The 20,981-nt window shown below is 43.1% G+C and overlaps 2 protein-coding genes across 2 annotated transcripts; both read right to left on the bottom strand.

Annotated features, from left to right (window-relative positions):
* Nucleotides 1-2,808: 2,808 nt before the first annotated feature.
* thbd (thrombomodulin) lies at nucleotides 2,809-4,880 on the bottom strand. The gene has a single exon (XM_085248058.1). It carries the CDS (start codon nucleotides 4,778-4,780, stop codon nucleotides 3,059-3,061), a length of 1,722 nt encoding a protein of 573 aa, XP_085104184.1. The 5' UTR covers nucleotides 4,781-4,880; the 3' UTR covers nucleotides 2,809-3,058.
* A 1,055-nt stretch (nucleotides 4,881-5,935) lies between these two features.
* On the bottom strand, nucleotides 5,936-9,940 carry LOC146557423 (thrombomodulin-like). Its single transcript, XM_085247697.1, has one exon. The coding sequence runs from the start codon at nucleotides 9,568-9,570 to the stop codon at nucleotides 8,023-8,025; it is 1,548 nt and encodes a 515-aa protein (XP_085103823.1). The 5' UTR covers nucleotides 9,571-9,940; the 3' UTR covers nucleotides 5,936-8,022.
* Between the last annotated feature and the right edge of the window lie 11,041 nt (nucleotides 9,941-20,981).

Below are 20,981 nucleotides of genomic sequence, written 5' to 3'. Positions count from 1 at the left end.
AAGTGATGTGAGACAAGATTTCCTGACTGTAAAGCGGTGCGCAGACGACCAGAGCCCTCTCAGCACAAGGCTGACACGACTTTCCCCATATAGGAAATAAAACGTTAAAATAAAAACAGATTAAGACAGATTACTATACCAAACACATAAAAGTGCATTTACTGAATTGGTTTTGTCTGCTCTTGTTTTTTCAAAGACAATGAGGAGCAAAGTACAATCTGATCCTTGTGTTCATTTTCTATATACTGTTAATCCCCAGACTGTTGTCAGTCTGACAACACTCAAAATTCAAAATCATCCTCAGTGCACACCTTTTTCTCCTCTGTGCTCAAGGTGCTCTGTTGTTTAAGTAGAAGAGAAAAGTTGGACATATTTCACAACCATTAGATGTCCAAGAAACCTCTGAAAATGAGGTCACAGTTACTTCCCGAGCAAAAACTTCTGCTTTTGCTCACAGACCCTAAATTTCAACAAATAACACAATAATATGGCAAAACTGTAAAGTGACACAAGAAGCTAGGGGAAGAGCCACATGTTCCATCTGAGCTTTGAGGAAAATAAACTCAGCTTTTCCTTGGATGTTCGTAGTTTTTCCAGTTCATACAGAACTTCAGCAGTCGGGTTTGTCACTGTGTTGTTCCTCCATCTCATTGAGCCTGCTCAGGATTTATTCAGAGGAAATGAGGAACAAAAAGACATTTTAATAGGTCAGGGGTTTGTGTTGCTCTTGTTGACTTTTAAGTTAAAAAAAAATCAAATGAATAATATTTCTTTTAAAAATGAATGTAACAGCACTACACACCAGCACTGTGCTTATTTTATATGTTAATCATAATATATTTATAATGGAATAACATGAGCTCAACAGTGTCACAAAAGTACAAACATTCGGTACTTAAGTAGAAGTACAAATACTACTGTTAAAAGTTGAGGTACTGATTGAAATTCTTTACTCGGGTAAAAGTAAAAAAGTACAGGCTCTGAAATGTACTCAAGAAAGTATAAAGTAGCTCTTTGCATGATGTTTCTATTTCTCTGTGCTATATTAACATGATGGTAAAATAATATCAGGAGATTGGAATACAAACCTTAGTCTAACTTTTTTATTCTAATTATGCTCAGCTTGAATCAGAAGAAAAAGAAGGAAAATAAAAATTTAGCCCACATGGTAGAGGGTGGAAAATGTGTACAGTCAGAGGTTAAAGTGGATTCAGCAGATGTGGGAACATTAAAATTGGCTGTAATGGCTCAGTGTGGGGGAAAAGACTCATAACTCACAATAATTTCTATTGCTTATTGTCTATTGTGTACAGGCTGTGAGCAGCTGACCTGCTGCTCTTTTGGAGGTACACAACTTCAACCAGATGTCTCAGGGACTCAGGGACCCTGACGATTCAGTCAGTCCTTAGAATCGTCATCTCTCCATCCTCCTATGCAGCCTCCCTGTGTGTGACTCGTCACTGGAAACACTATGCTGGGTCCTTCCTGAGGCTGTAAGTCACCATTTTCTCCACATGATGGCGCAGTCAAGCTGTGCGTGAAAACAAGGAAGGCCATTGCCCTTCTTTTCACCACTGCCAAGACAAACGTCTTAACCAATCATAAGATATTCCAGTAATTTTTGTCAGTTTATTTTTGTATTTTTGGTAAAACCCAACAGTAAATGTTTATGTTTTATATCATTTACTTATAAGGTGGCGAGTTTCAAACTTTTCTCCCTCCACATCACGTAGATGTTGTTCATATAAATAATCACACATCTCTGTATGATTAAAGGACCGTGTCAATCATTCATTATCTAAGAAATAAGCACACAGACACCACACATCAGCACTGAGTGTATTACGTGATGAAGAACTGCTTTGGGAGATTTTGCTAAACAAAATATTCACCACTTACTTTTCATCATGGTGGCATATTTACTATGGAACTCCAAAGTGTTCAAAATTAAATAAATAAATAGGTCAAGATGAAATAAATAACTATGTGAATAAATAAGACACAGATATGTAATGTCAGAATGATATTGTGAATTTACAAGTGTGTTATTCTGCCTAAATATTTATGCAGTTATTTATCTGACATTAACTCTTAATGTAGTCCCTAAAAACACTAAGCTTGACTTCACAAGTTAATCCTTCAGATGTTATAATACTGATACTGGAAACATGAGTATGTTGAGTGGTTGCTAGATCTAGTGTTTTGTTGGGAAACTAACTGATTAATGCTTTTGTAAAGTTTATTAGGAAAATATGACAATGAGCGCTTTCATCAGTGAGTTCGTTTAAATAGGCCAAACACTTATTTCAGGAAAGAATGGTGAAATTATTTTTATTTGTACACTTCCTTAAAAAAATTCATGTGGGGTTGCATTCAATTCTCAAGAACACAATTTATCACAGTTGCTCAAATTTCCACTGAAATGACCCTTCTCATCTCTCCCCTCCTTCTGTGGCACTCTTCTTTATCTGCCTCTTAGATTGTTCCCATTCAATATTGGTAGCAAGTGTGAGCTCACTCTTGCTGGCTTATAGTGAAGGTATTTCCGGTCATTATATTTAGTAAATGACGTCTGTGCTGTAGATATGTTTAACTTCTGCTTCCTGATGCCAGCTTTGTGCAAAATCTGTTTACAGTAAGATCAAACAAGATCTGCAAACTATTTCCAACAAGGCAAAAGTGTTTAAGGTTTTGCCAACAAAGTGATCGATTTAGTGGTGGGTTTAGGGTGCTGTGCATTCAAAGGGTGACATGCTGTTTTCTATCGATTCAGAAAAAAGGTTAAAAGGGAAAAAGAAGCCCCAGACATTTACATTTCAAAAACATTTATTAATATTTTAGAATTTGAAGTCCTTTGTCATCACATGGCATCTGTACCTGAATGGTAAATAAAATGAAGGGCATGTCCTTCCACAAAAAAAACTGTTTGTAACATGTAATATTTCTGCAGTGCTGTGGACACTTTCCCTTTTCCTTCCACTGTTAATGCAATCTGCAAAGTTCCGGTAAACCTCTCACTGTACATTCACGTGTCATGCTTAAACCGTCTCTGCTTGGCTCAGCTTTCAGCTTTCACTTGATGGAAGCCGTGATCCTCGCCCTCCTCAGCTTTGAGCGCAATGCTGTTCGTCCTCTTCGCCCTGCGTCTGATGGCGCGATCCGCCAGAAAGACCACGAGAACGATAAAAACCGCAGTGAAAATTATTATTCCCACCAGACCCCCCGGTGGCACTCCCCCCGAGGGCTGCCTGGTTGGATCTGGATATGGTACCGATACGGTAGTGGGAGTGTCTGGTGCCGATGTCCCTTCAGAGCTGTCGTCATCGCTTTCTACGCACTTGTATCCGTCCACTAGCACATATCCCAGAGAGCAGAAGCACACGTAGCTCCCGAATGTGTTCTGACATTTCTGTTCGCAGTAAAGGTCACTGCATTCGTCCATGTCTATGCACACGGTACTGTCCACTCTCTCCTCGACTACGTAGCCGTCGGGACAGTAACACTGGAAATTATTGTTCGGGTCACACTCCGCGGGGCATTCCTCCTTCCCGCAGAACAGCTTGCACTTATTCGCTGACTTCGGGTCCACTCGGTATCCATCATAACACGAGCACTTGTAGCTACCGTGGGTGTTGTGACACTCATGCTCACACGGACCAGACACGCACTCGTTCACGTCGACGCACTGGCCGTTGCGCGTGGAGTATCCCGCCTTGCAGATGCATTCGAACCCGCCGGGTTTGTTGACGCACACGGAGTTCTCCCCGGGACACTGCCGCGGGTCGTTGCAGTCATTGAAGTCCACGCACGACCTGCCGTCATCCGCCAGCTGAAAGCCACGATCACACATGCACGCGTAGGAGTCTCCGTTCATGTAGCAGATCTGCTCGCAGCTCAGCGCCAGACACGGGTCTCCCACGAGCTGCTGCTCGCAGGTCACTTTATTCGCAGGATTAAGGGTTTTTCCTGGTGGGCAGTAGCACGAAGGCATCTTGTTAGGACTCTCCGTGCATTTATATTCACACCCGCCCTCGTCAATCTCGCAGTTCCAGGGCGCCGGCTGCCACATCTCTGCGTAGCACAGATATTTGGTCTCAGATGGCATCCGGAGAGCGGTGCTTCCAGGAGGCGCAGACAGCAAGTCTCTGACCACAAACCCATACGGAGTGGTGTACATGACAGTCTCTCCCGGTGACTCTTCTTGACTTTGGCACATGCCAACGCTGGTGTACTCACAGAGAAACCCGGCGGCCTGATCCTGGCACGGTTTCTGGCTCCATCTGAAGTCCAATTCTGGGGAAACTGAGACGCAGCGCTGAGAAGAGCAGTTCATGTTAAAGTCTGGCAGCCAGTTTGAGAAGTCACTCTCGTCGTCTTTAGTTACCCACTCGTAGCCCCTCAGCCTGGCAACGGGGTCTGGGCAGCGGAGTGGTCGATGTAAACCGATCCAGAAGCTCCCCTTAAAGTTTCCCAGCAGAACAGAAAGAACATCGTGTGCTACAGATGAGCGCACGGTCATTAGTTGCCCCTCTTGATCTCTACATTCATTTTGCGCTCTGCTGAAATCGTTAGGGTCTCTGAACACAGCAAAACACTGGTTATTGATACAGTACCCCCCACTCGGGGCTATACTGCCGACTCTGTTCACCAGCGAGAGCAGCAGCAGGACCGCCAACTGCAGGACAGGATTCATGTTTGACCCTCGGCTGTCTTCCTTCAAGTTTATGTGCGTCCCGTCAGAGTATGGGCCTGCTTTTGTGAAGAACCCTTTAGCTGGCATTTATAGCCCATCAACTCCATGTCAGTGTCCCGACAGAGGAAGGAAGTCGCTCTTAATCAGCCGGCTGCTCCTCACTTTGCCCCTCAGCTCTCTGAGCGGGCTAGACCACATCCCCACAATTACGCACGGCTTTTACGCACGTACGCAGCGAAGCCGTGTGCACGTAAGGGGGGCGGAGGTCATCAAACGGACCCCTCCCCTCTGTTTGCAATAAACCCCTCCCATCTCTCTCTATGTAGCATGTCTGTTATCGAGCAGCATTTCTGGGGTCAGATGTTTTAACCCCGCTTCCCTCAGGTTCTACAGTTTTTACATGTTTTTTTTGGGCATTCAAGTATTACTATCTCACAACAAGGTAGAATAAGAACGAAATTAACAGCTGTAAAGAGTTGACTTTCATGTAAGACAAGAGATAAGCCTTTTAAAAGCAGAATTCCATGCATTTTTGCTTGGCTCTGTTGTTGTGTGCTCTATGATGCCCTCAGAGCAGGCCCAAGTTGTTATGGAGCCCTGCGCATAGTTTCATTTGAAGCTTTTCCGTCAGCTTGACCAAAGAGGATATATCAAATGCAATTTAACACAAACCTAAAAATCATTTTCTTATATAAAAAGGATAGAGAAGAAAAATTGAAAGACCAAATATTTGTAGGGAAAAGAGCTCTTCACTTTTCAGAGATGGAATAAAAACAACAAATATGTCATATTAAAAGCAAATGCATTTGTTAGTGATAAACATATCTCACAGGCTAGTCCATATTAATCTGTAGGAAACACTCACCCATTGTTCTGTCGTCATGGGGGAGCATCACGGCGGCTTTGTTGTTGTTTGTTGCTTCCAAATATTCTGACAGTGCTCCTGGGGACACGTGATGGAATGAGTTGAGTTTATTTTAAAAACTTATAGCAAACTGTAGCTTTTGCAAGGGAACAAGACCCAAAGTCGGTCTTACTAAATGAAACAGCTAAAGGAAGTGTAACAATTTTGGACTATAACTGCAAAGAAATCAGAGGTTCTGATTCATAAAGACACAATGCAGGTTACATAGCACGTCAGTGGGATATGCTGAGGATCAGAGGACATCCCTCTGACTATGTGACTAGCACAGTCCGTCGGGTCAGGAATCCATGGTTACATTTATTCCAGAAAAAGCAGCCAAATCAGTAACAACTTATCCTTATAGTATAACTTTAGCTAATGCAGCATTTTTACATTACAGGATGAAAGCATCAGGACTATGTAGGAACATGACTCACACATGAACATCACATATGTTCTCTGGTCTGCATGTTTGAGTCTTATCTTTAATGAGGTCATAAAATACAGTAATTGTTGATGGAAACATACCTTTATCCCCCTGCATTTGTTCCCTTTGTGTTATCTTTTGCTTTTCACACCCAGAGGCGTACATCTTTTTTTTTCACTGCTAACACTGACAATGTGTCTGAGTGTGACCCCAGCTCTGACACAGACAGCAGAAATGGTAAAACCAGAGAAATGATAACACATTTATCAAAATATTTCACTTTGGTTTGCATGATCACTGATTTATCACATGCAAAACAAGTGCACATTTATCAGCCCGTCTTGTGTGACTTTAAAGGACTCTTGAGTTCCCAAAGAGTCCTGTGGCCTTTGGACCAGTGGGAATGTTTACTGTTACGTCTTATTAGTATTTTAAGTATTTTATTTATTGAATTTTATTGTTTTATTTATATTTTGATATTACTAGGGATGATGCAATGATCGGGGACCATTCTTAATTTTGTTGTACCTGTGACAATGACAATAAAGTTTCTGATTCTGAAAGTTAACCATTTAATAGCAATTTAAACAGTGTTACACCAGGTTTGTCTAAAAAAATAAAATATGAGGAAAGAAAAAGGGTAATATTGACTCCAAAATTAGCAAAGACAGTAACAAGTGAAAGCTAACAGTTGCACAGAGTGGTATTTTATATACAAAACCATAGCAGCACAGATTTACATTCATGATCAGTCCAGATCGCTCTGTTACACAGCAAAGACCATAACATTCAACCTCGTATGATGCGAGCATTAGGATTGCACAGACATGACAAAATGTTTGTTTCTGATACACAAAGAGTCTCCATTAGAATACTATTTCTTCCCTCTTTTATTCAAGGGAATTCAAGGGAATTTTTTTATGGACATTCCTCATGTCCACAAAAAAATAAACATAAAAATCAAAGTTTTACATCCAGGGAAATCATACATAAAGAGAATTTGGCGATTCACTCCAAAATGTCTTATGTTTGGGGCCAATTTTGTGAGCAAACGTCAGTCACGGTAAGTCGTTAAGGCTACAAAGAGCAACAGTAGCTCCTTCAAAACTGGAGAGTGACCGCAAGGTTTAACTTCTCAAATACAAAAGCATTTTCTTGAGGACCAATAAGATGGATCGCCTTGTAACAGCATGGCTGTTATGAGCTTATTTGGAATGGGACTCTAGCTATAGATAAACTTTTCAGTACCATTACTGTCAGATTTCTTCCATCATAGTATCATTTATACATTACTGCAAACTGTCGGTAATTTATCCACCTGTGCCAAAATGATGTCTGAATATATCCGATGAAGCATTTGTTTCTGCTTTTCAACTTTGAATCGAATCCTGAATTAATCTGTGCCACACTATTTTAACAAACAGACTGTGCGATGATTTTTCACGACATCTTCCAACATCTTTTTGCAGTTCCATCTAATATTTAATTGAAAACTATTTTTTTGTATATTTTTCTGGATTTTGTTTGAGCAGTTGTTGAAAAATGAATTCTTATTCTGGATATTATTACATACAATTCAAAAATATGTTTTCTTTACAAATAACTAGAAGAAAGACATAACGCTCAAGCGGCACATCGGGCCCACATGCTGAACAATGCAGGAGAGCAAAATTAAAGGTGCTGTGAGGGTTAACTCAAACAGCCTGCATGCGAAAACAATTTTGCTCAAAGTAGACAAGAAATAAATGACTCCACGCTTGTCAGCATAATTTTGGCACAAATGACACCCCATAAACTGAGCAGAATGTGTTTTAGTGGAATACAAACCATAGGCCAGTAACTGTGCTCCCATGTAGAAAACATTCAGATGAATATCTTAATGTGCAGCGTCTATACTCTAAATTTACTATGTGCCATTTATTGCAGTGCTGGGCTATGAAGCCTCTCCGCGGAGAAACCAGTGCGTTTGACTTGAAATGAAGGCTCAGCTGTGCGACTTCACAGGTTCAGTTCAAGTTTCTGGGTGTCATTTTTAATCTGCTTGTCGAAGGACAGCCTCTTGTAGGTCTCCGTGGTCACCTGCTGCAGATAGAAGATATCTATATCTGGTCGTTTGAGGGGTGGGAGTTCAAGACTGCCGCAACGTTTAAAGATGTTCCTCAGCAGGAAAACCAGCAGCACGCCAACCAGCACGATGAACACGGCGATGCCCAGGACGCTGCCGGTTTTGATGTAGGGGGGCAGTGAAGCCGGGTGAGCGCTGGTCGGCTCACCGGTTGATGTGACGCTCAGAGAGGGAGAGCCTGAGCCATCGTCTTCTTCCTCCTGCTCCTCGGACAGGCTCACGCACTTGCCATTGTCCCGCAGCTGGAAGCCTTCGCGGCAGCGACACCTGTAACCACCGAAGAAGTTTTCACACACGTGGTCACACATACGCTGAGCCTCGCATTCGTCTATATCTGTGCAAAAGTCTGTGCCGTTCACGTTGTCTTTAACGTAGCCATCGAGGCATTCGCAGCCTGCCGATGAGCTGCATCTGCAGTCCCTCTCGGTGCAGTTCAGCGTACACTTGGTGGGGTCTGACGGTGACACCATGTAGTCGCGCCGGCACACACACCGGTACTCCCCGTTGACTTTAGCGCAGTCGTGCTCGCAGGATTTACAGATCGTTAGATTTAGGCACTCTCCCTCCTCCAAAACGAAGCCGCGAAATCTGCACCTGCACTCATGGCCCTCGCGCGTACTCACACACATCTGATCAGCTGTGCATGCCTTACATTCATCCGCCTCCACGGAGCTCTTCCCCCCCTGGCCCAGGTCGTGGCCTTTGTTGCACTTGCACTGGAAGCTGTCACCCTCCCGCTGGGATCCTTGCGCGCACTCTGTGCACGGGCCCGTGGAGCAAGAGACGTTATTACGATGGAGGACGAGCCCGGTGGGACAGACGCAGCCGGGTACTGAAGAATCGCACTCGTGCTCGCAGCCTCCACCCATCACCTCACATTTCCACGGAGCTTTCAGCCACTTGTCGTAGCACAAGTGCTTCGAGTCTGGATATTTACCACCGAGCTTTCGTTCTTCAGCCGTGGTTCCCAGTGGAAAAACCTCCGAATAACCGAACTTAAAGGTCTCTAAGGTGTAGTTCACAGCTGTGCCTGGCGACGCATTCAACGGACTGCAATACTGGGTCATCTGGCAGAAAAATCCGTCCAGCTTTTGGTCTTGACACGGAACCCTCACCACTGTGGCGCCCTGTCCCTCCATCATGGAGACCACGGGGCAGTTCGGACCCGTCTCGTCGCTGCTCTGGAGCCAGTATTTACCGCTGAGTCTGGTTAGAGTCGTTAAATCACCAAGTTCTTCCTTGGAGTTGAACTGATATAAGCTTCCAAAATATTTCTCACACGTTTCTTTGGCGCCTCGAAGATCCACGGGAACGTCGAAAGCACAAAATGCATTCTTGGAACAACGTACGAGCGGAGAGAGGAGAGCTTCCTGCAGCCCGCAGAGGAAAAGCAGAGAGAAAAGAAGCATTCTCGGAATCATGGTGCCGATCTTAAAAAGGCCTCCGATTGTGACTCCGGTGGCGTGAACGTCTGTGTTTGACGACCTGAAGCTGATACAGCGGCTGAAAGCTGAGCATAGTCCCCATTTATAAAAGCGTCGACCTCTTTTTTTCTCGTCTCCTTCGTTTTTTTCCTCCCCTCAGGTCCAGGCGAGGAAGGAAGTTCAGTCGGGTCCGTCTGATTGCGCAGCCCCCACGCTCTCCAAAAGGCTTGCCCATCAAAACACGCGCTCACGAACTTTGAATAAGGTGAATTAAACCCCGCACTCTCCTCCCACCGGTGACTCTTCTCTCTCTCGATTTGTACAAAAACGGGAAGTTTAAATCTCTGAAACGACTCGAAAATCTGCCCCTCAGAAACGGACATCACATGTTGTATTTGCGATTACGCATGTTGAATTTAACGTAAAATGCCATGTTTGTATTTTAAATGATTGTGTGATATCTAAATAAGAATTCTTTAGGTGGAGGCAGTTAAAGTAAGTACCAAGGCAAAAAAACAAGAGAAAAGTTCGAAATAAAGAGATCCTGGGCTCAGTACCTTACCAATCAATAAAATAAAATAAAATAAAATAAAATAAAATAAAATAAAATAAAATAAGCGTCTTAGAAAGGCTGATTGCAAATTGTTCTTAAATATTTTAACACGATATATTTGAAGAAATCTAAACGAACCGATGGAATTAAGGCTTATAATCAACATGAGTCATTCAAACGCTATTTACTCAGGATAAATAGAGATTTATTAGTGTAAATGATAAACAGTATTGTTATTCAAATCTTAATTATTATATTTTACTTTACTTTTCTGCTTCTGCGTCATCGCAGACCCCATCAGCAGCTGGTCTTCCAACACAGGAGGCTCATACAGTGTAGCACAGGAAAAAAATAGTGACTTGGTGGTTGTACATGTAGCTGTTAAAGAAGCAGATATTTCCTACAGGAACAGGGCCAGAGCTGAAGGTGGCCGTGACCACCTCAGACTGAAACGCAGCCACCCCCACATTATCTGATTTTTTTCAGTAACAGACATCCAGCTGTCAGAATTTGGTTCGTCTGAAAGAAGAATCAATCAATCAATCAATCAATCAATCAATCAATCAATCAATCAATCAATCAATCAATCAATCAATCAATCAAATCTGTATTTCCAACATATAAGTAACAAGTTTTAATACACATAAAAAACAAATGAATATTAATTCAAAGAAGGCCATCACATTCACATGAAAAAAAAAGTTGACAGTTTTCCAATGAAAAAGCATTAGCCTTATCTACCTCCATCTGCTTTGAGTATACTGTCAGTTTAATAAATATTTATAAATATGTAAAGAAAACAACATAATTGATACTTCTTTATAAACTGATCTTTAACTATTTTATAATAATAATAATAATGGATTGGATTTATATAGCGCTTTTCAGGGCCCTCAAAGCGCTTTACAATTCCACTATTCATTCACTCTCACAGTCACACACTGGTGGAGGCAGCTACAGTTGTAGCCACAGCTGCTCTGGGGCGAGGCTGCCATATCATGCCATCGGCCCCTCTGGCCATCACCAGTAGGCGGTAGGTGAAGTAAATGTCCTGTATTTTGTATAGCGCTTTACTAGTCCCTAAGGGCCCCAAAGCGCTTTACACACATATTCACACACTGGTGATGGCAGCTACATTGTAGCCACAGCCACCCTGGGTCGCACTGACAGAGGCGAGGCTGCCATATCGCGCCACCGGGCCCTCTGACCACCACCAGTAGGCAATGGGTGAAGTGTCTTGCCCAAGGACACAACGACCGAGACTGTCCGGGGCTCGAACCGGCAACCTTCCGGTTACAAGACGAACACCCAACTCTTTGAGCCACAATCGCCACGATATTTAATGGTAAATATCCAAACTTACAGTTTTTTTATAAGATGTTATTATATACAATTCAATTCAATTCAATTTTATTTATATAGCGCCAAATCACAACATAAGTTGCCTCAAGGCGCTTCATAGATACAGAGAAAAACCCAACAATCATATGACCCCCTATGAGCAAGCACTTTGGCAACAGTGGGAAGGAAAAACTCCCTTTTAACAGGAAGAAACCTCCGGCAGAACCAGGCTCAGGGAGGGGCGGGGCCATCTGCTGTGATTGGTTGGGGTGAGAGAAGGAAGACAGGATAAAGACATGCTGTGGAAGAGAGACAGAGGTTAATAACAGATATGATTCAATGCAGAGAGGTCTGTTAATACATAATGAACGAGAAAGGTGACTGGAAAGGAAAAACTCAATGCATCATGGGAATCCCCCGGCAGCCTATGTCTATTGCAGCATAACTAAGGGAGGATTCAGGGTCACCTGGACATGTCCTGGTCAAAAATGACTCCAAGGTTCCTCACAGCGTTACTGGAGGCCAAGGTAATGCCATCCAGAGTAAGAATCTGCTTAGATACCATATTTCTAAGCTTTTCAGGGCCGAGTACAATAACCTCAGTTTGATCTGAATTAAGAAGCAGAAAGTTAGCGGTTAATTATGGAGTTCCACAGGGTTCAGTGCTAGGACCAATTCTGTTTACACTATACATGCTTCCCTTAGGCAGCATCATCAGAAGACATAGCATACATTTACACTGCTATGCTGATGACACCCAGCTCTATCTGTCCATGAAGCCAGATAACACACACCAATGAGTTAAACTGCAGGAATGTCTTAAAGACATAAAGACCTGGATGGCCGCTAACTTTCTGCTTCTTAATTCAGATAAAACTGAGGTTATTGTACTCGGCCCTGAAAAGCTTAGAAATATGGTATCTAACCAGATTCTTACTCTGGATGGCATTACCTTGGCCTCCAGTAACGCTGTGAGGAACCTTGGAGTCATTTTTGACCAGGACATGTCCTTCAATGCACATATTAAACAAATATGTAAGACTGCGTTCTTCCATTTGCGCAACATCTCTAAAATTAGAAATATCCTGTCTCAGAGTGACGCTGAAAAACTAGTTCATGCATTTATTACTTCCAGGCTGGACGACTGTAATTCATTATTATCAGGAAGTCCTAAAAACTCCCTGAAAAGCCTTCAGCTAATCCAAAATGCTGCAGCAAGAGTCCTGACAGGGACTAGAAAGAGAGAGCAGATTTCTCCTGTTTTGGCTTCCTGTTAAATCCAGAATTCAAAATCCTGCTCCTCACATACAAGGTCTTAAACAATCAGGCCCCATCTTATCTTAATGACCTTGTAGTACCATATCACCCTATTAGAGCACTTCGCTCTCGCTCTGCAGGCCTACTTGTTGTTCCTAGAGTATTTAAAAGTAGAATGGGAGGCAGAGCCTTCAGTTTTCAGGCCCCTCTTCTGTGGAACCAGCTTCCAGTTTGGATTCAGGAGACAGACACTATCTCTACTTTCAAGATTAGGCTTCAAACTTTCCTTTTTGCTAAAGCATATAGTTAGTGCTGGACCAGGTGACCCTGAATCCTCCCTTAGTTATGCTGCAATAGACGTAGGCTGCCGGGGATTCCCATGATGCATTGAGTTTTTCCTTTCCAGTCACCTTTCTCACTCACTATGTGTTAACAGACCTCTCTGCATTGGATCATACCTGTTATTAACCTCTGTCTCTCTTCCACAGCATGTCTTTATCCTGTCTTCCTTCTCTCACCCCAACCGGTTGCAGCAGATGGCCCCGCCCCTCCCTGAGCCTGGTTCTGTTGGAGGTTTCTTCCTGTTAAAAGGGAGTTTTTCCTTCCCACTGTTGCCAAAGTGCTTGCTCATAGGGGGTCATATGATTGTTGGGTTTTTCTCTGTATCTATGAAGTGCCTTGAGGCGACTTATGTTGTGATTTGGCGCTGTGTAAATAAAATTGAATTCAATTCAATTGAATACTCTTTAAAAAAACCTTCCAGGAGAGACACTGACTCATGCACCTTGAAGCCAGGAGAACACCCTTAGGTTCAAGAATAGCCTCAGAGGCTGAGAGGCAATTGTCTTATTTATGGTCAGAATAAATCAGTCATCAGTCGTAAGCTGGTATTCCCTCAGATAGGCAGGCTTTTCCTTAGAGTGGATGGTGCTTGCAGAGGAAATAGGAACAGGAGGGTTGAATAAACTTCCCATACTGTGACAGGATGCAGAAACAAAATGTGACTGCATTACATGTATGCGCTATGTTGTTGGTTGAGCTGCTTGGTTTCTAGGTGGAGTATCAGTCACAGGGATTAGAATGATGCCCCCACTGAAGCGATGCAGAGTGATTTAGCTGATGCAAATATGGATGATATATATATCAGTGCAGGACAGTTTAGAGTTATGAGGAAATCAATGTGGAAACATGAGCTCTGACTTATCGTTCTGACAGCAGGAGGAGTATATGACACATTATAAAACTATGTGCAATCCACAGAGGTTGTAAGCATAATGCTATTTCAGCGGCTCCTTATTTCCCCTGTGAAAGGGGTGTGGTGGGATGGGTGGAGGGGACGTGACCAAACTTCTTTGTTCACACCATAGGAAAAAAAATTAAAACCTGTGGAGTATTTTCATTGAAGTTCTGGACATTTAATTCACAGATGCTGACCTTTGCCAGCAGTGGGCAGCAGGCATTTAGTCCAACAAGAGGTAGGCGCTCCGTCAGCTTTGAAAAATCAGGGAACTCAGCCCTGTTGATAGCTGATATGGCCCGAAACCTGTTTTGTTTTGTCTCAATCAAAGGGAGCTCTTGGCTTTGATTTTGTTTTCTCAGTCTGACCATTTCAGTTTGTCCTTGTTGACCAATGTCCTGCTCACAGGTCGGTGTTTTCCATATTCTATGTAATTCCCATATATTAAATCCCATATAATTACAATCACGATACAGCTCCATCTCAATATATCTCCCATAATAATGGTGTTATCAGGATGATTCTGTGATGCACTGGAAGAAAATCATAGACAGATCATGATAACCAATTGGTTATGATACAACAAATCATTTTTAAGTATTTTGTGGATATTTTGATGACTCCATTTACATGTAGGGGATTTTCACATACTTCTCTGAAGAGGTATGTGCCATCGTGCCTAGACCTCTTGCCCCTCCTTTGCCCCCCATGTAAAGTCTCTTAGATCCGCCACTGCACTACACAGTATTGAGTCAATACTTTAGCTCCACCTTTACCAGCTGCAACATTAAAGGGACGTTCATCAGTGTATCCAGGGTCTAATAAATAAAACCTGATTCCCTCATTGCAAAAGTTCAAGACATTTCTGTCTGAAATTGTTAGAGATTAGCATTCATGCACTTCTAGATGCATCCATCCAGTAATATAAGAAACTGTACTGCTGAATGGTGTGTGGTACTAAAGTTTTCATTAAGTGAGCACTTCTTCCATTGCTGCTCTGCCCAGTAGTCTATTTAAAACTAGCGAGAGCAGTTTGGCCTTAACTGCACCGTTAAGGCCTTGTTTGTTTCCTGATGGCAGCGACAGACTTTCTGCTCCCCACTGCCGGTCAAATGTCCAGGTCAGCTTCTTCATCCTGTCGGAGGAGTGCAGGAAAACAAGCCATAATGTGATGGAATATTACAAAGTGTGTGGGAAAGCAATATGCAGTCAACTTAATATTCATCATGGTGCTGCTTTCTAGCCTCTACTCTTGTGTTGTTTTATAGCAGGCGACCTGTTACACTTATAATTATTGTATCCTCAGACAGATCCATTATATAAACAGCGTTGATGCTGTCTCTCTTGATGACCTCATCAATCTCGCTAAACAGACATCACAGTGGTCTCCAGTACCCCCACTGTATAAAAGAACAAGTCCTTAAACCACAGCATACTTTCTGTCCAATGAAGACCTCCGGTTAAACTTTCCCTGTCTTTAGAGACACTGAGAGAAATAAAATCATCACACGGCCCGTTGAAACCATCTGCTTCAACACGACGCAGCTCAGAACCGGTGAGGCTAACCCATAAACAGCATCCGGGCTGATCCAAGTCTGGACAGACAACTGTGTGGAACAGTTTCCAGTTTTTGTAGACAGACAATGTGTTCCATTAATACCCCAACCCTTCCTCACCAGAATCTAAACTCAGTGTGACCCTACCATAACTGTATGTAACGGTATACACCTACCCACAGACGCCTTGATATCATAACTTAAATTCAGTCTCCACAGTCTCTAGACTACCTGCAGTCTACCTAGAGCTTCGGAGGCGGATGTGAAGTTAGGGAAGCCCAACATGGTTGGATACGATGTGTATTTGAGGTTTGATGTGTCGGTATTTCAGGAAAATAGTAAATAGTAAAAAAATAGTAAAAAACCCCACAGACAGGTACCTGTCAGGTAAACCTGTGCTCATCCCGTAAATCCTGCTCCCTAGGAGGAGTCGTTACCTCCCAGAAGGTGGTAGCACATGAGAACTAGAAAAGTGCCTGGTACTTCTTCTTCTTCTTCTTCTTCTTCTTCTTGTCCTTAGCAGGCGACCAGCGGCGGTGGTCTGCCGCGCAACCAGTACGCTGCTGTAGGTGCCGCAGGTTCTTTTGCTTGACCAACGATTATCTTCCACGCTTTTCGATCTAAGGCGATGGTTCTTGCCTGCTCGAGGTCAAGTCGAAGGGCCTTCAAATCATCCTGGATTTGTTTCATCCATGTCTTCTTTGATGCATTTTGATGCACCCTCCAATTGGTGGGGGGGGGGGGGGTCAACCAGAGTAGGCCATGGGGGTAGTGGCTCGGGTCCATTCGACAAATGTGGCCAAACCAACGGTGCTGGATTAGGTCGCCGATCGTCGGTTGGCTGCCGCAGCTGGTGAGGATGGTGTCATTCAAATGACGGTCGCGAAGGGAAACGCCGAGAATGCATCTAAGGCAACGCATTTGGAAAACTTCGAGCTTGCTCAGGTCGTGTTTGAGCATTGTCCACGTCTCCGCGCCGTAAAGTAGAATGGGCAGGATCAGGGTTCGGTAAAGGCGGATCTTTGTCGCCAATGAGATGTTATTCTTCTTCCAGACGCACCAGCGCAGGGAAGCGAATGCTGCCGCCGCCTGCCCAATTCTGGAGCGTATCTCCACTGATGATGCCACTTTCTACTCCAAACTGTACGGCCTCAAGGTTAACGCCGAGAAGACCAAAGTCCTGACCACCGACGGCTCACCAATGATCCTCCACCTCGACGGTGTGCAGATCAAACAAGTGCCTGGTACAGAGGGTCATACATAGGTACAGGCACTAATGGGTACGAGCATGCCTGAGGGGGTGAGAGGGTGATGGGGGCGAGGGCTGGGGTGAAAAAAACAGTCCCTGGATACTACGAGCTCAGTGTCTGTGCAGTTTTTCCTTTTAAGGGAATAGTGTTGTATTTTGCAAATGAACAGTATGTAGGAGAAGGTAATGAATCACAGGAACTGATTTGCAAACAACTGGACATGAAAAACTTAAACTAATAATCCAGTTTAATATTACAGTGTATTTCCAACTAACTAGGCTAGTTAGTTAAAGAAACATTAGTTAGTTATTTCTAAATATGTAATGTATTTTGGAGAAATGGAAAAGTGAGGTTAGGGGTCAAATATGCTCATGATATTTGGATGCAAACTATAATGTGATATTTAAGATCCACATACATCATTCCCCCTTACGTCTGCGTGCTGTCAATGCAAATAACGGCAACAAGAAACATAGTTTTAAATGGCTCTACCAAGATATTATATTATCTTAAGGTCAAAGTGACAATACCTAAGGTATTAGGATTAATCTGCTGACACTGAATGAGAGGTCACAGGTCAAATATGATATTTTAAATCTTGATTCAGTGCTTTCTATGTTGACACACCACACGTGTAAAGCACCAGTCAATCATCAAACTGGCCTTAAAGACCTCAAGTGGGTATGAAGTAAATCTTAATGGATTTTATCAAAACTCATTCTTTGAGTTCTTCTGCAATTCGGGTGTGAAATTTATGGTTTTCGGGGTTGTTATGGTTAAATCGGTTTCCCTGGGTCGTTCCCGTGTTGTAGTTGTGCGTCTTATTTTGAAAGAAATATTTACGTGTTACCATAGCGACCAGAGAGCATTAAGGGACAGAGAGGAGGATGTTACTGTCAGTGTTGTTGGTGCATTTCAGGAGGACGCTGCTAATAAAGTTGCACAGTGAATTCGTGTTTATCATTATATTAACAAAATACCACAGTTTTTGTCTTGGTCGTATCATTTTACTAGATATGACTGCTGCATTTGACACAGTGGATCACGACCTGCTGATCTCTCGTTTACAGCATTGTGTGGGCATTTCTGGCTTTGCACTCCTGTGGATAAAATCATATTTGTCAAACAGGAGCTTCTGTGTTAAGCTGGGCTCGTCAACGTCCTCTGTGGCCCCTCTGCCATGGGGTGTCCCACAGGGATCTATTCTTGGGCCATTACTGTTTTCATCTCCTGCCACTGGGTGCGATCTTTCGTAAACATAAAGTTTCATTTCATCTATATGCTGATGATTGCCAACTTTATTTTCCTTTCAGTCATTCTGATACTTCCCCACTTAGACTCCTGCTTGATTGCCTTAGTGATGTTAAGTCATGGATGGCTCAAAACTTTAAATTTTAATGAACGTAAAACGGAAGCAATTCTGTTCGGCCCGAATCGTTCCTCTGATATCCCTGATGATGACCTTGCTGCTCTGACCCCTCACCTGAAGAGCTCGATTACCAATCTTGGGTTAAAAATCGACTCTGCACTTACCTTTGATGGCCACGTGAATGCGGTGGTGAAATCATCATTCTATCAACTCAGGCGTCTGTCGAAGGTTAAACCTTTTCTTTCAAGGCGTGACTTGGAGACTGTTATCCACGCTTTTATAACCTCACGCTTGGATTATTGTAACTCCCTTTTAATAGGGGTTGGACTGGGCACTCTGACACGCCTGCAACTAGTCCAGAATGCTGCGGCACGGTTTTTATCTGGTAAAAGGAAATTTGAGCACATTACTCCGGTCCTGGCCTCCCTGCACTGGCTTCCAATTGAATTTAGGATTCATTTTAAAGTTCTTTTATTGGTTTTTAAATCTTTAAATGGTCTGGCACCTGCGTATCTGTCTGATTTGCTGAAGCCCTATGTCCCCACTCGTTCGCTCCGGTCAGCTGAGCAGCTGTTGCTCTCAGTCCCCAAATCACGGTTGAAACTGAGAGGAGACCGAACGTTTTCTATCATGGCTCCTGAGCTTTGGAATAATCTTCCTTTTCACATTAGGCGATCGACATCAGTGCTGGTTTTCAAATCCAGATTGAAACCGCATTTTTATTCACTGGGTTTTGATTCAGTGGTTGACTGACCTGTATTTTATTGTTTTCGCTATGTTTATTATTTTATCATATTTATTATTCTTATGGTATCTATTATGTTTCTGTTGTTCAGCACTTTGGTCAGCCTTGTGTGTTTTTAAAGTGTTATATAAATAAACGATGATGATGATGATTTTATTTTGTTGCATTTATCCGCCACACCTTCAAATGAAAATATTGTCTGATATTAAACCGTCCGTGGGGCAAAAATGTTTGGGGACCACTGCTTTAGACCCATACTTTCAGAAATTGCAAGGTATTTCTTACAGATATTTCTTAAGATATTTCTTACATGCATTTATAAATGACTGCTTAGTTTATGAGAAGCTTAACAGTGCCGTCCTCCAAGCCTATGAACTTGTACCTGAAGCCTATAGGCAGCATTTTAGAGGTTTGGAGTTGGCGCAGGGTCAGTCCTACCTTGACTTTGCTATAGGGAGAAGGCAAAGCTTTTTGATAGGTGGTGTTCTGCAAGCCAGGTTAACAATATGGGGTCGTTACGTGAGCTTGTGCGGTTGGAGGATTTCAAGAACGCGGTGCCTGAGTGTATTGCTCTTTATTTAAGTGAACAAAGGGCTATCACTTTACAGCAGGCTGCCACGCTGGCAGATGAGTTTACCCTAACTCATAAAACAAATGCTGTAGAATGAGACATCCTTTCTCACCATAATACATCTTGGAGAGGTAAGAGTGGGCCAGTTAACAAGGCTGAAAAAGTTGTGGTTTCAAGACCCAAAAGGAAGCTTTGTTTCTTCTGCCACAAACCTGGACACCTTGTTGCTAACTGTTTGAAGCTGAAACTCAAACAGAAAGCGCACTCAAAGCAAAAAGGGCCTGCTTTGAGAAAAGTCAGTCGTGGTTCTCAAACTGACAAGGTTGTCAGGCCCAGCAAAGGACCACACTTGGGGCATAGTTGTTTAAGGGGCTCCTGTGGTCAGTGTAAGGGGTCAACTAACCCTGAGCTGCCGCTGGTTGACCATTTCTCAGGTCATTTCTCAGGTCCTATTTATTTATACGGAATAAATAAAGGTTTACAGTCCTAACAATATATGTAAATATATGTAAAGCAGCTCATAATAAGAGTGCAATCATTTCAGTGTGATGCAAAAATTAAAAATGTTCAGATAAAGTAGCTAAGAACCTAACCAGTTTCTAAATGAAATGAGCAAGAGGTCATAAAACCTACTTTTTGTCTCCGACTTTGGATCAGAGTACACACTAAAAGTGCAGGACAAAAAACTTAAAGTTTTTTGTCCTGCACTTTTATCACACCTGAGTGGTCGTGGATGTCAACTTCATTAATGATACTTGACTCAAACCCTGTGTCTGCCTTCAAAGCTCATCTTCTTGTCCAGTGATCACACACACTACAGTGGCTGCCCTCATCTTAACATCAGCACACTGCTTCCCAGACTTTCATCCCCAACTCAGTAGGTGTGAGTGGGCAGCGGGTGGCTGCTCGCTCATATCGCAGAGGAAAAGGAAACTGTTTCCATGTCCGGGATGAAGATGAAAGGAAGGAGTGCTGAGGTTAGTTCACCCACACCTACATGCATGTAATCTTATCTAAACATAAGGACATAGTCACTTACTGTGTGTGTGTGAGAGACAGTGAATGTGTATATTTGTGTACACACACATGCCACTTTCATTTATCTGTCGTCCTGTTCCAGCCACACCCAGAGCTTAGTCAGTACCCCGAGGAACTGACTAAGCTCTGCTATGTGATGGTCTGCCCCGCGGAGCACACATGCAGATATGGTGCCCATGACCACCCAGAAGACTTTTCCTGTTCTCCAGAGAGTGGCTAGACTTTCTGTAAACACCACACACACATTGAGAGGACAAATTGATCCTTTATAATCAAAAACTGAAATATTTTAGCATACATCTGCTGTTTAAGTAGAAGTAAATTCTGTCCGTCAGGAACTGGGTGGAGAGGAGGACAGAAGAAGTCATTCAGTGTCAGCAGAGTCTCGATCAAAGCGTGCCGTTAGGCTGATGTTCACCTGCTTGCATTTTTTCTTGGCTAAACCAGAGTATCATATCTTTATTCTCTTCCCCCTCCTGCCCCCCCCCCCC

The sequence above is a fragment of the Mchenga conophoros genome, linkage group LG15 (genome assembly GCF_057382185.1).
Source record: "Mchenga conophoros isolate Kocher_MC1m ecotype Shallow Benthic linkage group LG15, M_conophoros_male_GT1.1, whole genome shotgun sequence".
In the NCBI taxonomy this organism is placed as follows: domain Eukaryota; kingdom Metazoa; phylum Chordata; class Actinopteri; order Cichliformes; family Cichlidae; genus Mchenga; species Mchenga conophoros.
This window is presented reverse-complemented; position numbering and strand designations above follow the sequence as displayed.

What these genes read in the sequence shown, in the direction of transcription:
- thbd (XM_085248058.1), bottom strand. Translation starts at nt 4,780, where the DNA reads ATGCCAGCTAAAGGGTTCTTCACAAAAGCAGGCCCATACTCTGACGGG.
- LOC146557423 (XM_085247697.1), bottom strand. Translation starts at nt 9,570, where the DNA reads ATGATTCCGAGAATGCTTCTTTTCTCTCTGCTTTTCCTCTGCGGGCTG.